Source organism: Lampetra fluviatilis, chromosome 38 (genome assembly GCF_964198595.1).
Source record: "Lampetra fluviatilis chromosome 38, kcLamFluv1.1, whole genome shotgun sequence".
In the NCBI taxonomy this organism is placed as follows: Eukaryota; Metazoa; Chordata; class Hyperoartia; order Petromyzontiformes; family Petromyzontidae; genus Lampetra; species Lampetra fluviatilis.
In genome coordinates, this window is record NC_136312.1 from 4,776,134 (window position 1) to 4,792,696 (window position 16,563).

The following is a 16,563-nucleotide window of genomic DNA, read 5'->3' on the forward strand; positions in this document are numbered from 1 at the left end:
GCTTCCGACTTGCGCCTGGCAGCCATGGGACGCAGCCCGAGTGTAGCTACAAGATACGAGCTGAGGGTCTCTTTTTTTGTTTGGTTTTACTGCGCCGTTTTTTTTAACAATCGCCTGCGCGTTGGTATCGCATTTCGTAATAAACGACCATTTTGCAGAATTTTTCTACACGAGCCGCTTTTATTTCAGACGGTGATGTACGTTCAGAATTGCCACATTTTTTAAATGTTATTTTGATATCGGTTTTTTTATTACCATCATCGGCCGGGGCGTGATGACAGCTGCATCCTCTGGCCACCGCACCCACTTCAAGCGGTCAGCTGCCGGGAAAACGATTTCAACCGTGGGCGGCTTACCCCTGGAGTCGGTATGGTCGGCGGGTATTGCAGTTGGGGAGAGGGGCATGGGGGGAGGTGCGTGGGGGGGGGAGGTGCGTGGGGGGGGGGAGGTACGTGGGGGGGGAGGAGGTGCGTGGGGTGGGGGAGGAGGTGCGTGGGGTGGGGGAGGAGGTGCGTGGGGGGGGAGGTACGTGGGGGGGGGGGAGGAGGTGCGTGGGGGGAGGAGGTGCGTGGGGGGAGGAGGTGCGTGGGGGGGTGCGTTAGGGGGGTGACCGCCGCTCGTTTTTCTCGTAACTCCTCGGCCGCCCCCACCGCTCTTATCCCAGAGCGTCCAGGAGGTCGAAGTCCGTGAGCGTGGGGTCAGAGGGCGCGGGAGACAGCACGTGCGAAATGTCCGTCACGTCCAGCCCCAGGTGCTCGGTGATTTTGCCGTTCCGGTCGGCGGCCGCCGCGGCGTCCCCACCGCCGGGGCTTGAGACGGAGCCGCCCGTGGAGGCGCCCTCGGTGCTGGCGGTGGAGACCGCCTCCTGCCGACAGCGCCACCGGTTAGCGCGGTGGGCTACGCGCGGTGCGAAAGAAGTTCTACGTACGTACGGCGGCGGTGGCGGCGTCTCACGGTCACGCCCTGCGACAGCCGCCATCCCCCCCAACCCTCCCCCTGCCTCAAGGATCGCAGGTGAAAGGTCAGGTTAAAGGGGGGGGCGGGTCATCACGAGAATGCAGGGTGGCTCGGAGGTCACGGTGCTGAGCCCGCACTGCCGAGAGCCTGGGATCAAATACGGGTTTTGCCCGCCGCCCATGACTGAGCCAGGGTTGTCAAGCGCAGCGAGTTGATGATGGGCTTAACCAGGTCACCAATGACTTAAACTAAACTATTTTTATTTTACCAGGCAAGGGCCCACTGAGCTATGTAACTCTTTTTCAGAAGCAACCTGGCTATCGCAAATTATAGCTCAATGAAGTGGCTTATTATCACGTGTACATTTATTGCAGCCAAATACTCTAAAGGCATGTCGATTCTAAACGGAGGGGAAAAACTGCAAGACCTGGAGAAAAATCCACACGACCACCACGGGGAGAACATGCAAACTCCAAATATACAGCAGGCGTCCAGGTCTGGATCGAGCCCACGACCTCCTGTATATCAGGCGAGGTAGTTAACATCCCACCACGAGCATCCAAAATAGAGAGCCATTGATTTTATACTGAGTTGTGACATATAGAGACCCATAGACTCACACAGAGACCCATAGATTCGCACAGAGACCCATCGACTCAGGCGGATCCAAAGACTCACACAGAGACCCATAGACTTACGACGAGACCCAGAGAACTGCATGGAAACCGAGAGACTCGCACGCGCACTGTGTCGCGGTAAAACTTTGTTCCCGAGTGCGCTATAAGAATGGCGCCGATGTGTATTGAATTAGGGTTATTGTCCTAAAGCCCCCAACGGCTGCGCTGAACAACCGTGTGAACACTGGCTGCGCTCGTACCGATCTGCTGATGAGCTGCGTCTCGTTGTCTCTTGACACGTTGCAGGCGATGGCGATCTGAGACAGCCGACGCTGAGCGTTGCGCTTCTGTTGCACCGTGCAGATTCCGGAAGTCTGGAACACAATGTGCCCTGTTTTACTGGATCCACAACCCCCAGGTTGGCCACTCGGGGGGGGAGGGAAAGGAAGCACAATGACCCGGCCAGCACACCTCTACACTGACACCCACGTCGACCCGGCCAGTACACCTCTATACTGACACCCACATCGAGAGTTCGGAAGCGGCTCTGTGATATCCGGTTCCACGACACCGCAGCGTCGCGGCGGCGATCCCCGCTGCGCGAGGGTTCCGAGCGGATCCTTCGTCTCGTCAACGCCGACGCCGCCGGCCGTGGCAAAACGCCGCGGTCAAATTCGTGGCGGAGCTGTTACCTTGTTGCTCGCGGTACTCGCAGTCCGACATTTGGGCTATGCTGCGAGATCGCATCTGGAACTCTACGCGACTGCTGCGTCAAGAGAGAAGGAAAGCGATGAGATAAAGCGGCGAGGGGGAATGCGATGCGAGAAGGTGATGAGATAAAGGGATGAGATATTTTCATATTTATTTCTATTCTGTAATATTTTTTATTTAGCAATAAAAAAACATGCGCCAGTTATGATAATGTTCACGTATTTAATATCTTATTTCCGTATTTAGTTTAGGTAATTCATTTAATTAGAGAGGTTTTTTTCGTTGGACGATTATTATCCGCGAAATTTGCTCTTCACGAGTATCTCTGGCACAAGGGAACGCTGCAAAAAAAACCATCCCAACAAAAAAAACATCCCAACAAAAAAAAACATCCCAACAAAAAAAAACATCCCAACAAAAAAAAACATCCCAACAAAAAAGTGTTTCACTATAAATCCTTTATATGCGTGGCATCGGTTTTATTTTATTATTCATTTCTGTTTTTCTTGAGTAAGAGTTTCATTTTTATCACATTGGTATTTTAAATTAAATATAATTGTTTTTTTCCTAAAGAGTGGAACATTTTGGAAAAAAATGTTCACGAAAATAAATTGTCATGCACAACGAGTCTGTGTGCAAAATGTCAGCTCGATTGGATCACGGGAAGTGGGTTAAAAAACGACCGAAAGATTTGCACAGTCGTAAGCGCGCAAGCAAGCAAGCAAGTGAACTTAATATAAAGGATTTAATAAGTATAACCCGTAGAAATTAACCCGTAAAAACAAAGTTTTTCACTCTAAATCCTTTATATGCGTGGCGGCTAGAGTCCTCTCGTCCTCTGGCTTGAGATGGCTGCTACCTATGGGTCAGATGATTGTCTGCCAGCATTAAGCAATTGGTAATTAAATATTTTTTTTAAAAATTCCCTAAACAGTGTAACATTTTTGAAAAAAAATTTCACGAAAATTAATTGTCACGCACAACGAGTCTGTGTGGAAAATGTCAGCTCGATTGGATCACGGGAAGTGTGTTAAAAAATGACCGAAAGATTTGCACGGTCGTAAGCAAGCAAGCAAGCACGCAAGCAAGCAAGCGAACTTAATATAAAGGATTTAAAAATAGATTCGCCTGTGGAGGACGCGGGGATCGATCCCGCGACCTTTGGCATGGGAAGCGAGGGCGCTACCAACTGCGCTACTCTGCCACGGCCTGCGGAGGGGTTACGCTCTGGGCTCTTATACTGTGACGTTCAACCAAAGCCATGAATGAGTTCTATTTGAATATATGTAAAATAATTTGTTTTTGCCTGAAAAGTGTAAAATTTTTGACAATTTTTTTCACGAACATTAATTGTCTCGCACAACGAGTCTGTGTGGAAAATGTCAGCTCGATTGGATCACGGGAAGTGGGTTAAAAAACGACCGAAAGATTTGCACGGTCGTAAGCAAGCAAGCACGCAAGCAAGCACGCAAGCAAGCACGCAAGCAAGCACGCAAGCAAGCACGCAAGCAAGCACGCAAGCAAGCAAGCGAACTTAATATAAAGGATTTTAAAAAAAACATCCCAACAAAAAAAAAACATCCCAACAAAAAAAACCATCCCAACAAAAAAAACATCCCAACAAAAAAAACCATCCCAACAAAAAAAAAACATCCCAACAAATGTTTTTTTTTTATTAAAAAGTCCCAGCCAGAGAGGCCTCCCCTCACCAGGTGGTCTCCCGTGCTGAACTCGCACGCGGGCTTCACGCTGTCCTGCGGCGTCTCGCACCTCCCCTGCAGCACCGTGAACCTCACGTGCGTCACGTCTCCGACGGCCGTCTAGACGCGCGCACGCAACAAGCAACAAAGATCCTCCTCCGACCATGTGGCCTTCGCAGGCTGCTGGGGGCAAGTTCCGTTAGCGCGCAGCACCGCCTACGAAGGCCGCCATCGCATCTTCTTGGTTCTTACGGTAAAGTCACGTAGAAGGGAAATAATAAAATAAAACAATAAAATAATTCTCACGACTTTTCGGCCAGAACGCAAGCAGCCGTCCTCAGGTGAAGAACAGGTCTGTCGGGAAGAAAGCGTCTGAATGGGCACCACCAGGCTTGGCAGCGTATATTTAAAATAGAGAGCCATTGATTTTATACTGAGTTGTGACTCATATAGAGACCCATAGACTCGCACAGAGACCCATAGATTCGCACAGAGACCCATTGACTCAGGCAATCACCTTTGAATCGTCACGTGTACAGGTGTCTGATGTGCCACTTGTACAAACAACTAACAATAAGTGAAACGATGACAATTGGCACGTCATAAACGCTCGTACAAGCGACGGTATAATTTGTCGCACTAATGACGTTAGTGGTGGGTTTCACGACGTAAATTTTTGCAAATTGTTTGACGTCACCGCTGCCTTGCCAGTGGCGCGCAAGCACAAATAACTACACTGTGCGTGGGAGTGGGGTTGACGTTTCGGGCGATGGGCCTTCTTCATAGCACACAATTTTTAGTTGGGTCATAACGACATCTAACGCCAAAAAATCTCGTCAGTCGCCTTGTGCAAACGGTAAAAAAAATTCAGAAAAACGATGTCAAATCGTCTTTGAAGATCCCGGCATCCCAAACATTTTCTATCCGGATCTCATCCCCGAATCGTAGCGCCGTACTCCGCCTGGTCCACGCCCCCCATCCCGCCCCGCACTTGCGCCCTTTGTTCGCGGGCGGCCGCGTGCCGTACATGCCGCTCGGCTGACAGGACGACCGCGGGCGCCAGCGGAGGGAGGCTGGCGTTGGCGGCGGTGGCGTTGAGGACGGGCAGCGCGGTGCGGATGACGAGCCACGCGGCCGGGTCGTCGTGGTGGATCGGCACGGGGCAGCCCGTGCACGGGGCGCTCGCTGCGGGCACTGCGCAAGAGCGGAACACGCGGGCGGGAGGGGTGCGGTGAGACGCACTCGTCAGCCGGTCGCCTCCGTGTCAATCCGCTACGGCCGCTGTGATGGAACGTCACTCGCTTGCCCATCGTCCAACTGTGTACGCAAAGGTGAATTTCTTTCACGCCGTACGTAGGCAAACCATGTGCCACCCACTCGTACATTTGCCCTACCGAATCGCCCAACTTATATTCTGGTCGCTGCTCCCGTATTAACCGTTCGTGTGAACTCCACTTGCACGCACGCCCACTCTCTCGCCCGATCGCTCACCCACTCACCCGTCCATCCAGTCACTCACTAACCCACTCACCTACTCACTCACCCACCCACCCGTCCATCCAGTCACTCCCTAACCCACTCATCTACTCACCAACCCACCCGTCCATCCAGTCACTCACTAACCCACTCACCTACTCACTCACCCACCCATCCATCCAGTCACTCACTAACCCACTCACCTACTCACTCGCCCACCCACCCGTCCATCCAGTCACTCACTAACCCACTCACCTACTCACTCGCCCACCCACCCGTCCATCCAGTACTCACTAACCCACTCACCTACTCACTCACCCACCCACCCGTCCATCCAGTCACTCACTAACCCACTCACCTACTCACTCGCCCACTCGCCCGTCCATCCAGTCACTCACTAACCCACTCACCTACTCACTCGCCCACTCACCCATCCATCCAGTCAATCACTAACCCACTCACCTACTCACTCACCCACCTACTCACTCACCCACCCGTCCATCCAGTCACTCACTAACCCACTCACCTACTCACTCACCCACCCACCCGTCCATCCAGTCACTAACCCACTCACCTACTCACTTACCCACCCGTCCATCCAGTCACTCACTAACCCACTCACCTACTCACTCACCCACCCAGTCACTTACCCACCCATCCACTCGTCACCTGCGGGGACCAGTGGTCATGATTGGGTGGGTGGGTGGGGGTGGTCTCCATTCCACTGCACAAACTGAAACTCGCTCAACCCCACCTGGAACCCTCACCAAGCCCCAACCTCACCTAACCCTCACTCCATCCCTCCACCTTCGCCCCCTCATCCACCGGTTCCCTACCTCCGCCAACCACCGCTGGTCTACGCACGGCCGTGGGACGTTGTGCCGTTGCAGATTCCTTTCATAATCCCCACCCCCCCCATATCTTCCACTTCGTTGCGGTCCGAGAATCTAGGCGCTCCCCGCTTTTACGTCTCGCCGAAGCGTTCCGAGAAACCCAGTCGTACGCGGGATCCCGGCGTCCTCACCCTCGACGGTGGAAGCATCGCTCGCCGATGTGTTTGTGTGCGTGTCTTTTTTTACACGCTTTTATTTAACTCACTTCGTCTGTTGTATCCTCAAAGAAGAAATCTTGTAACTCAATTTTTACACACTTCCCAATGTGCTATCGACTGCAAACTTCGTATAGGTTGGTCATACTGATGACAACACGATATTCTATCATAAACAATCCAAAACATGTATTTTAAAACTTTTTACACGCTTGTCTTTAACTTGCTGTATGTGTCGTATCCAAAAATCTTGTAACTCTATTTCAACCGTATTCCCAATGTCGTATCGACTGCAAACTTGGTATAGGTATGTCATACTGATGACAATACTATATTCTATCATTGAAAATTCAAAATATATATTTTTAAACAATCTTTTTTACGGCTCTAATTGTCCACACTCAACTGACGTTGCCCCTAAATCACCACGTGGTCCCTTACGTCACGGCAAGCCTCAGGGAGCCACGCCCAGGGGCGGGGGATGTGGAAGGAGGGGAGGGGCGATGGGGGAAGGGGGCAGGGGGAGGGGCAGCTCGGACAGTACATTTCATTAAAGCGTGTTTAAAAAAAAAGTATTTTTACATATTTTTTATTATTATCTACCTTTCATCAGCCCCATTGAACAGGGTTTATAATAGGTCGACATCGTCCACGACACAAGGGGGCAAATGGCCACATCGCGCAAACCAGACGGGCTCTGTTGGAGCGCGTTCGGAGTCGTGCCGGAAGATGCGCCGCGAGTCAGGTTTTCTGCGCCGCATCATCATCGACCCGTGGCGGCATCAGAGAGACGTCGTGAACGTGGACCGGTGTAGATCGGACCGCCGTAAACCAGAGACCGCCAGGAATGTGGCGAGGGTTGGCGTAGGGGTCTGTGGACCCCCGAGAGGCTGGCAATGCCTGTCTCACTTTGCCCGTCGCAACGTAGGCTGTCGTCTCTGGCGCAGGCCAATGGGCCTCAAAGACGATGCGTACGTTATCAGAAGCACGTTTAGTTTGCGTGTTTTGCGCAAAGCACGTGTGGTTAATGCAGGCCTGATGCCTTGCAAAAGGTTATCCATTTGGTGTTTGAACATGCGAACGCCTCCTTGTTTTTTTTGCCGGAAAGGGTCAAAAGCTCTTCTTCATTTCATTGGCGTAACCGCTAATCCACCCCCCCCCCCCCCGCGTCGCCGTGTGGAGGAGTTACCGCTCTCCTGGACGGGCGAGGTGAGCTGGCACGCGGGGAAGCCCCTCACTCGCCCCTCCGACTCCCCGATCCCAAACGCGACCTCCGCTCGGCACTTCCCCAGGGTCTGTGCTCGTGACGGTGCAGACGGGAGAGGACGGGGGAGAGCATCGTGACCGCTCAGTGCGGGGAATTGTGGCCGGAGTGTTGTGGGTGTGGCCAGAGTGTGGGGGGTGTGGTCAGAGTGTTGTGGGTGTGGTCAGAAAGTTGTGGGTGTGGTCAGAGTGTGGGGGGTGTGGTCAGAGTGTGGGGGGTGTGGTCAGAGTGTTGTGGGAGTGGTCAGAGTGTTGTGGGTGTGGTCAGAGTGTTGTGGGTGTGGTCAGAGTGTTGTGGGTGTGGTCAGAGTGTTGTGGGTGTGGTCAGAGTGTTGTGGGTGTGGCCAGAGTCTGGGGGGTGTGGTCAGAGTGTTGTGGGAGTGGTCAGAGTGTTGTGGGTGTGGCCAGAGTGTTGTGGGTGTGGACAGAGTGTTGTGGGTGTGGTCAGAGTGTGGGGGGTGTGGTCAGAGTGTTGTGGGTGTGGTCAGAGTGTTGTGGGTGTGGTCAGAGTGTTGTGGGAGTGGTCAGAGTGTTGTGGGTGTGGTCAGAGTGTTGTGGGTGTGGTCAGAGTGTTGTGGGTGTGGTCAGAGTGTTGTGGGTGTGGCCAGAGTCTGGGGGGTGTGGTCAGAGTGTTGTGGGAGTGGTCAGAGTGTTGTGGGTGTGGCCAGAGTGTTGTGGGTGTGGACAGAGTGTTGTGGGTGTGGTCAGAATGTGGGGGGTGTGGTCAGAGTGTTGTGGGTGTGGTCAGAGTGTTGTGGGTGTGGTCAGAGTGTTGTGGGTGTGGTCAGAGTGTTGTGGGTGTGGCCAGAGTGTGGGGGGTGTGGTCAGAGTGTTGTGGGAGTGGTCAGAGTGTTGTGGGTGTGGTCAGAGTGTTGTGGGTGTGGCCAGAGTGTTGTGGGTGTGGTCAGAGTGTTGTGGGAGTGGTCAGAGTGTTGTGGGTGTGGTCAGAGTGTTGTGGGTGTGGTCAGAGTGTTGTGGGTGTAGTCAAAGTGTTGTGGGTGTGGTCAGAGTGTTGTGGGTGTGGTCAGAGTGTTGTGGGTGTGGTCAGAGTGTTGTGGGTGTGGTCAAGAGTGTGGGGAGTGTGGCCATAGTGTGAGGAGTGCAGGCCATGTGTGTGAATATGCAGGTGAGCGGGGCGGGGGAGACTCACGGCCACGCCCAGGGCCTCTAGGGAACAGCGCCCCCGCTGGCCGGAGCTGCCGTTGCTGGAGCACGACGTCTCCTGCACCGAGAACTCCACGTGGAACCTCAGCCCCACCACCACCTGGGGGAGGGGGGGGACAGCAGGCGAGTGGCAGAACGACAGCAGCGGTGGCGTCGGCATCGCAACCTGTGACACAGCACGCTTTGGGCACCACGCGGCCACAACATCCATCGGCAGGTAAAAACATTTGGTCTTGCGCACTCTCATGCGTCCGGTCCACCACCAAAGCGCACCGATCACACGCTGAAGTAGGCTCTCTGAAACAACAACAGCAATGCTTTTCAGTCCATTGCGGGACTCGGGGATGGATCACGAACGTCAGCTTGGTAGCCGTGTTCCAGGTCTTTGGGCCACGGTGGCTAGGAGATGTTAACTACCTCGCCTGGTATGCAGGAGGTCGTGGATTCTATCCCGACCCTGACGCCTGCTGTATATTTGGAGTTTGCGTGTCTCTTTTTCCCCGTGGTCGCGTGGATTTTTCTCCGGTCCTCCGGTTTTTACCCTCAACATTTAGAATCGACGCGCGTTACTTAAAAGAGTATTTGGCCGCTATAAATTTCCGGCTAATGATAAGCCGCTTCGTTGAGCTCTCATTGTGATAGCCAGGCCGCCTCTGCGAAACATAACTGATGATGTAATAAAATATTAAAAAATACTTTGTTTAGAAACACGCTTTAATGAAATGTACTGTCCGAGCTGCCCCTCCCCCTGCCCCCTTCCCCCATCGCCCCTCCCCTCCTTCCACATCCCCCGCCCCTGGGCGTGGCTTGCCATGACGTCAGGGACCACGTGGTGATTTACAGGCAACGTTAGTTGAGCGTGGACAATTAGAGCCGTAAAAATATTGTTTAAAAATATTTGTTTAATTTTCAATGATAGAATATAGTATTGTCATCAGTGTGACATACCTATACCACGATTGCAGTCGATACGACATTGGGAATACAGTTGAAATTGAGTTACAAGATTTTTGGATACGACAACACGTACAGTAAGTTCAATAAAAGCGTGTAAAAAGTTTTAAAATACATCTTTTCGATTTTTTTAATGATAGAATATCGTGTTGTCATCAGTATGACATACCTACACCAAGTTTGCAGTCGATAGCACATTGGGAAAGTGTGTAAAAATTGAGTTACAATATTTCTTTTTTGAGGCTACAACAGACGAAGTGAGTTAAATAAAAGCGTGTCAAAAAATAATTACATGAAGACGGTCAACGCATCCCCCGAAGATGCCCTGGACCGAGCCAAACGGAGAAGACAATGCCGAAAAGCGGACCCTGTGCCACAGCGGGAACAACGCTAGGAAGAAGAAGTGTAAAAAAATTAACCCGTAAAAACAAAGTTTTTCACTATGTTCAATGGGCCACAACCCAGCCCACATTGGTCTTTGAAACGGGCGGCTAGAGTCATCTTGTCCTCTGGCTTGAGATGGCTGCCACCTATGGGTCAGATGATTGCCTGCCACCATTAAGCTATTGGTAATTAAATATAAAAAAAAATTTCCTAAAATGTTGAAAATTTTGGAAAAAAATTTCACGAAAATAAATTGTCACGCACAACGAGTCTGTGTGCAAAATGTCAGCTCGATTGGATCATGGGAAGTGGGTTAAAAAACGACCGAAAGATTTGCACGGTTGTAAGCACGCAAGCAAGCAAGCACGCGAACTTAATATAAAGGATTTAAAAAAGAAAATAGTTCAGACAGTTTTTTGTCTCGACACCGCGCTGCACGTTACCTCCTTGGTCGCCCTGTCGACGCTCTTCAGCGCGAACCGCTTGTGCTGCGCGTTTGCCGAGTTGAAGACTCTGAGCGCCGCGTCGACCGCGGTTTGGGCCTCCTCCCTGGAAACCGGCACGGCACATCCGGAGCAGCCGGATCCCCAGGTGACCAGCGTCTCTGCGTGGTGGAGTCGAGAGCACGGTGAGACTGGCACGGTGAGGCTGCTAAGTTGAGACGGGCAAAGTGATGCAGGAATTCTAGATTTGAAGCTTTCGTGACTGCAAGGATTCATACTCTTAGTTCTTTCGGTAAAGTCACGTAGGTAAAAAATGAAATAAAAATGTAAAAAAATAAAAAACAAAAACAATAAAATCACGACGTTTCGGAGGCAACACAAGCTTCCGTCTTCAGGTGAAACTGTCACAGCAAAATATCTGTATCAAGTGAAGAGAAGTCCCAAGGTCGTACCAAGGTCGTACCTCTTGGGACTTCTCTTCACTTGATACAGATACATCTTCTTGGTTCTTTCGGTAAAGTCACGTAGAAGGGAAGTGATCCTGCATAATGCATGGGCATAATATGACTTTGAAACCCCCCCGCCCACCTCCTACGCATTTCCCATGAATATGCTAAATTCCTCTTGATATGCACATTATTTTTGTTAAGGCGCTCTTCTTCCACCTCCAACCCAGCTTATATATAAGCTCCTAGCTTTGCAGTGTCTCATTCTTCACCTGAAGACGGCTGCTTGTGTTGTAGCCGAAATGTCGTGAGAATTATTTTATTTTTATTATTTTATTACTTCCCTTCTACGTGACTTTACCGAAAGAACCAAGAAGATGAATCCCTGCAGTCACAAAAGCTTTAAATCGAAATTTGATACAGATATTTTGCTGTGAGTTTCACCTGAAGACGGAAGCTTGTGTTGCCTCCGAAACGTCATGATTTTATTGTTTTTGCTTTTTATTTTTATTAATTTTGATTTCATTTTTTACCTACGTGACTTTACCGAAAGAACTAAGAGTATGATACAGGAATGTTGAGACGAAGCTCCCCCGTATAGCCTCAACAGACTGTTGGGGCAAGTGCTGTTAGCGAGCACCTGTGAAGGCCGACACGGTACGCGAGGGGTGCGTGGCCAGCACTGTGCCCTGCCCGCCTTTGTCTCTCCAGTGGCGAAGTGTACACACCGCTACGTACGGTACGAAAGAAGTTCTACATGCATACATATCTGACCACATACATATATCCCCATATGTGATGAGTGGATGGGTGGGTAGGTTATTAGTGAGTGAGTGGGTAAATGACTGGGTGGATGGGTGAGTGATTGGGTGGGTGAGTGAGTGGGTTAGTGAGTGACTGGATGGATGGGTGAGTGATTGGGTGGGTGAGTGGGTTAGAGAGTGACTGATTGGGTGGGTGAGTGAGTGGGTTAGTGTGTGACTGGATGGATGGGTAAGTGATTGGGTGGGTGAGTGGGTTAGAGAGTGACTGATTGGGTGGGTGAGTGAGTGTGGGTTAGTGTGTGACTGGATGGATGGGTGAGTGATTGGGCGAGTGAGTGAGTGGGTTAGTGAGTGATTGGATGGATGGGTAAGTGATTGGGTGGGTGAGTGACTGGATGGATGGGTGAGTGATTGGGTGGGTGAGTGAGTGGGTTAGTGTGTGACTGGATGGATGGGTGAGTGATTGGGTGGGTGAGTGAGTGGGTGAGTGAGTGGGTTAGTGAGTGACTGGATGGATGGGTGAGTGATTGGGTGGGTGAGTGAGTGAGTGGGTTAGTGAGTGACTGGATGGATGGGTGAGTGATTGGGTGGGTGAGTGAGTGGGTTAGTGAGTGACTGGATGGATGGGTGAGTGATTGGGCGAGTGAGAGAGTGGGTTAGTGAGTGACTGGATGGATGGGTGAGTGATTGGGCGAGTGAGAGAGTGGGCGTTCACGCAAACGCTTACCACGGTAGCAGCGACAGAACATAAATTGGGTGATTTAAGGTGGGCAGATGGGCGAGCGAGTGGCACGGTTGGCTACGTATGGTGCGAAAGAAGTTTAACATACATGCATACATCCAGCGCGCTTGGAACTCGGTGTAACGCGACATGGCCTTCACCCCCGGGGGTGGGCGGCACGCCGTGGCCCCCGGCTTTTGCAAACAGCCGCTGTGCCACGGTGCAGAGGCCGCGGGGTCCTCTCTCTTGTTGTCATGTCCACATGCGCTTATCGGACGGCGAGCGCTCGGCTCTTTGATGTTACGGCGGCCGCCCCTCCCCCCCTTCTGCCATCGCACGGCAAATCATTACCCAGGCCTCGTCTGGCAACTGGGTTTGAGTTGGTGCAGGTGCAGGTGCGCTGGCCAGCCCGAGTCCAATGAGGAGTCACTGACACGGTGGCGATGGAATAATCAAATCGCCGTCGTGGCCGTGCGGGATGGCGTGGTGTCCGTGCCATTCTTGGAAGCACGACATCCAACAGGAAGGCACACGACGCGTTGCGCAGACGCAGCCTGCGGGAGTTTCGCAGCCGGGTTACGATGCTGCGGCGCGCGCTTTCCCGGCCACTGCGATGACGACAACTCGAATGCGCGCGATGGATTTCGACGATGTCGACGATGACGACGGCGATGACGGCGGCGTGCGAGTAAGGGAGCGAGCGAGTTACCTTCGAGGATTGGCTTCTTCATCTGGCATGTGGGGTGTCCCACAGCCATGGCCTCCTTGCCCGGAAGGAAGTCAACGTCCCCGTAACAGACACCCAGCATCTGCATGTGGGGACACGGGGGGGGGACACGTGGGGACATGGGAGGGACACGGGGGGGGGGGGGGAACACGGGGGGGGGACACGGGGGGGGACACGTGGGGACACGGGGGGACACGGGGGGGAACACGGGGGGGGGGGGACACGGGGGGGGGGGGGACACGGGGGGGGGGGGGGACACGTGGGGACACGGGGTGACACGGGGTGACACGGTGGGGACACGGAGGGGACACGTGGGGGACACGTGGGGGACACGTGGGGACACGTGGGGACACGTGGGGGACACGTGGGGACATGGGGGGACACGTGGGGACACGTGGGGACACGTGGGGGACACGTTGGGACACGTGGGGGACACGTGGGGACACGTGGGGACACGTGGGGGACACGTGGGGACACGTGGGGACACGGGGGGGACACGTGGGGACACGGGGGGGGGGGCACGGGGGGGGCACGGGGGGGGGCACGTGGGGGCGGCACGGGGGGGGGGACGGGGGGGACACGGGAGGGGGGGGACACGGGGGGGGACGCGCGGGGACACGGGGGGGACACGACACATGGGAACAAGGGAACATTAGAGATGAGGTGACTTAAGGATATAGAGACATGGCGACACATGGAATGTGGGGCTAGAGGGACGTGGGGACATGGGTACAGCGGGGTCTAGAGGCGTGGGTACAGCGGTAGATCTCTGGTCCACCCAGTAGCAATCAGCACCACCTCAATAGTTGAACTCTCAGAGATGGAATTTAGCCAAATTAAGTGCACAACCAAATATGTATGTGGCGGTTCCCAATTGAGTTGTACGCTAGTCTGTGGGTTTTCTATGGGGTCCCGTCAGCGACCGGGCTCGGAGCATGAACTCGTGGCTTAATCCAAGATCTCAGCGGCGCCGGCTCCCGTGCTGCGACCTCCCGAGCCTCTCTTCCACCTCTTGATGACAGCGCACCTCGCATCACGCGACCTATTGGAGTATCGCCAGAGTGCAGCTACCCTCATGCCGATTCCTCTTACCCGTGTCGAGGACTCGGTCTCACCAAACCGACCGTTTTGTTTCATTCACCCCCCCCCCATAGCCTGAAAAAAACTGTAGGGGCAAGTGCTGTGAGCGAGTAGCACCACTGAAGGCCGCCACGGCACACGAGATGGCGGGTGGCCAGCACCACGCCCGGCCGCCTTTGCCTCCCTTAGTGGCGTTGTTTACACACCGCACCAGGTACTCATTCGAGGCCGAGTCGGCCTAGGATAGGCCCAGGCCCGGCGCAGAAAATCGTCACCCGTGTTGGCCCGTGAGCGGGAATGGAACTCGGACCGCCGGGTTCGTAGCGCAGCGCACGCTAAACCCCATGTGCGACCGCTTTCCCACAACCAGCGCCACCGCCGCACTGCAGGTTCCGTTTCTGTTCTCGCGCACGGTGGCAGTCCGAGAGCTAGATGCCACCGTCGAGGTCTGCTGCTGGTCACGACGAGAGGGCTTCAGCAGAGAGAGAGAGAGTTCGTGTCGTTTTGCTTTTTTCTTTCATTGGGCCATATAGTTTGGGTTGCACGGCCACAGTCACGCTGCCACCACTGTGGCTCGCGTCTTTAATTTTCCATTCACGAAGGGGAAGTTGCGCATCGGCCTGCTGTTGGTGTTCTGACGCGGTCGTCGATGGTTCCACCACCAGGGCCTTCGAGCGGGAGAAATGTCACAGCCAGGAGGTGTGCGATGATTGGGTCTCGAAAGAGGCGGTGTTTATTCTGGATACTGCAGGTCACAACAACACACTAACTCGATCGGTCAATCATGCACTCACCCACTTACTCACCCACTGACTCGCTTACCCCACCCACCCACTCACTGCACCGCAGGTCACCTCACTGCTCTCTCTGCTTCTCCCCTTCTCCTCCTCCCATCATCATCATCGTCGTCGTCGTCGTCGTCATCGCTTTTCTCCGAAAGCTTTTACAACAACAACAACGTTGCCCCAATGCGAGGAACGTGTTACACTCTCACTATATATTCCAGCTTTAACAGTGCTGCTTGTGGCTGGCTGCTTGACATTTTGAAGCCTTTAGGCACCGTGCTCAACAAAAGTGATTTTTAAAAAAAAATGTGTTGTTGTGTTGTTGTTGTGGCAATGCCGGTGCCAGCGCTCACTGCAGTGTTGTCGGACTTGAAGAGACACTCGGACAGCCTGGAGCCGCTCTTCTGCTCGCACTCCGTCTCCTTGATGTCGAACACCAGGTGGTAGCGCTTCAGCTCCCCAGGGAGGTCCTGGTAGGGAGACGCGGACGCGCACGCCGGCACACGCAGACACACACGCACACAAACGTAGACACACAAACGTAGACACGCACACGCACACAAACGTAGACACGTAGGGCAACGACAACGATACCCCCCCCCCCCGTGTAGCCTCTAACAGACTGTTTGGGGCAAGCGCTGTTAGCGAGTAGCAGCTATGAGAGGGTGGGGTGGCCGGCACCACGCCCGGCCGCCTTTGTCTCCCCAGTGGCGATGTTTACTACACACCGAGTCGACATAGGAGAAGCCCACGACCGGTTCGGATAATCGTCACCGGTGTTGGCCGCGAGCGGGAATCAAACTCGGGCCGTCGGGGGGTTCCGAGCGCAGCGCGCTAACCGCGACCACGCGACCGCTCCCCACACACACAGTGACACACACAGTGAGACAGGCACGGACACACGTGGGCGGATGCACAAGCACGTGCAGACACGCGCACAGACGCACAAGCACACGCGTAAGACACTGCGTTTGCGTAGAGTGATACGAGAAGACGCGCTTGGGAAGATTGGGGAAACCCGCCGTCAAGTTTCCTCCCATCCTGCTCCCTCTTTCTCCAGCGTCACTGCCGCTACCATCGCTGCTGCTGCTGCCGCCAACGCCGTAACGAAATCATCACGTTTGTTCGTCACGTGACAACTTTATTAAATCGGCCGTGTCGGGTGGAGGAGGCTGCACGACGCAACATATTACTTACGCGGCCATCTGGCCCAAAAAAACGTATCAATTACGGAGGATTCTAGGCTATGTTGAGCAATAAGTTGATACAAATTCCAATATCACCATCGTCATAACCATCAAGATCCATGGGCAGGTAGCCCCT

The 16,563-nt window shown here is 53.5% G+C and overlaps 1 protein-coding gene and 1 long non-coding RNA gene across 2 annotated transcripts; both read right to left on the minus strand.

Moving 5' to 3' along the window:
• Positions 1-577: 577 nt before the first annotated feature.
• On the minus strand, positions 578-7,276 carry LOC144945661 (uncharacterized). The gene is made up of 5 exons (XM_078874229.1): positions 7,186-7,276; positions 5,013-5,179; positions 3,995-4,105; positions 1,835-2,047; positions 578-865 (listed from the first exon to the last, which is right to left on the minus strand). Exons 1-5 carry the CDS (start codon positions 7,274-7,276, stop codon positions 656-658), a joined length of 792 nt encoding a protein of 263 aa, XP_078730355.1. The 3' UTR covers positions 578-655.
• A 1,936-nt stretch (positions 7,277-9,212) lies between these two features.
• Positions 9,213-15,776, minus strand: LOC144945662 (uncharacterized). The gene is made up of 4 exons (XR_013639704.1): positions 15,594-15,776; positions 13,358-13,457; positions 10,718-10,878; positions 9,213-9,233 (listed from the first exon to the last, which is right to left on the minus strand). It is a non-coding gene; the product is annotated as an uncharacterized LOC144945662 (long non-coding RNA).
• Between the last annotated feature and the right edge of the window lie 787 nt (positions 15,777-16,563).

What these genes read in the sequence shown, in the direction of transcription:
- LOC144945661 (XM_078874229.1), bottom strand. Translation starts at nt 7,276, where the DNA reads ATGATGATGCGGCGCAGAAAACCTGACTCGCGGCGCATCTTCCGGCAC. An exon ending in GCCCGTCTGGTTTGCGCGAT is followed by an intron (nt 5,180 to 7,185) that starts GTGGCCATTTGC and finishes GCTCTTGCGCAG; the next exon opens with TGCCCGCAGCGAGCGCCCCG. An exon ending in TCCTGTCAGCCGAGCGGCAT is followed by an intron (nt 4,106 to 5,012) that starts GTACGGCACGCG and finishes GCGCGCGTCTAG; the next exon opens with ACGGCCGTCGGAGACGTGAC.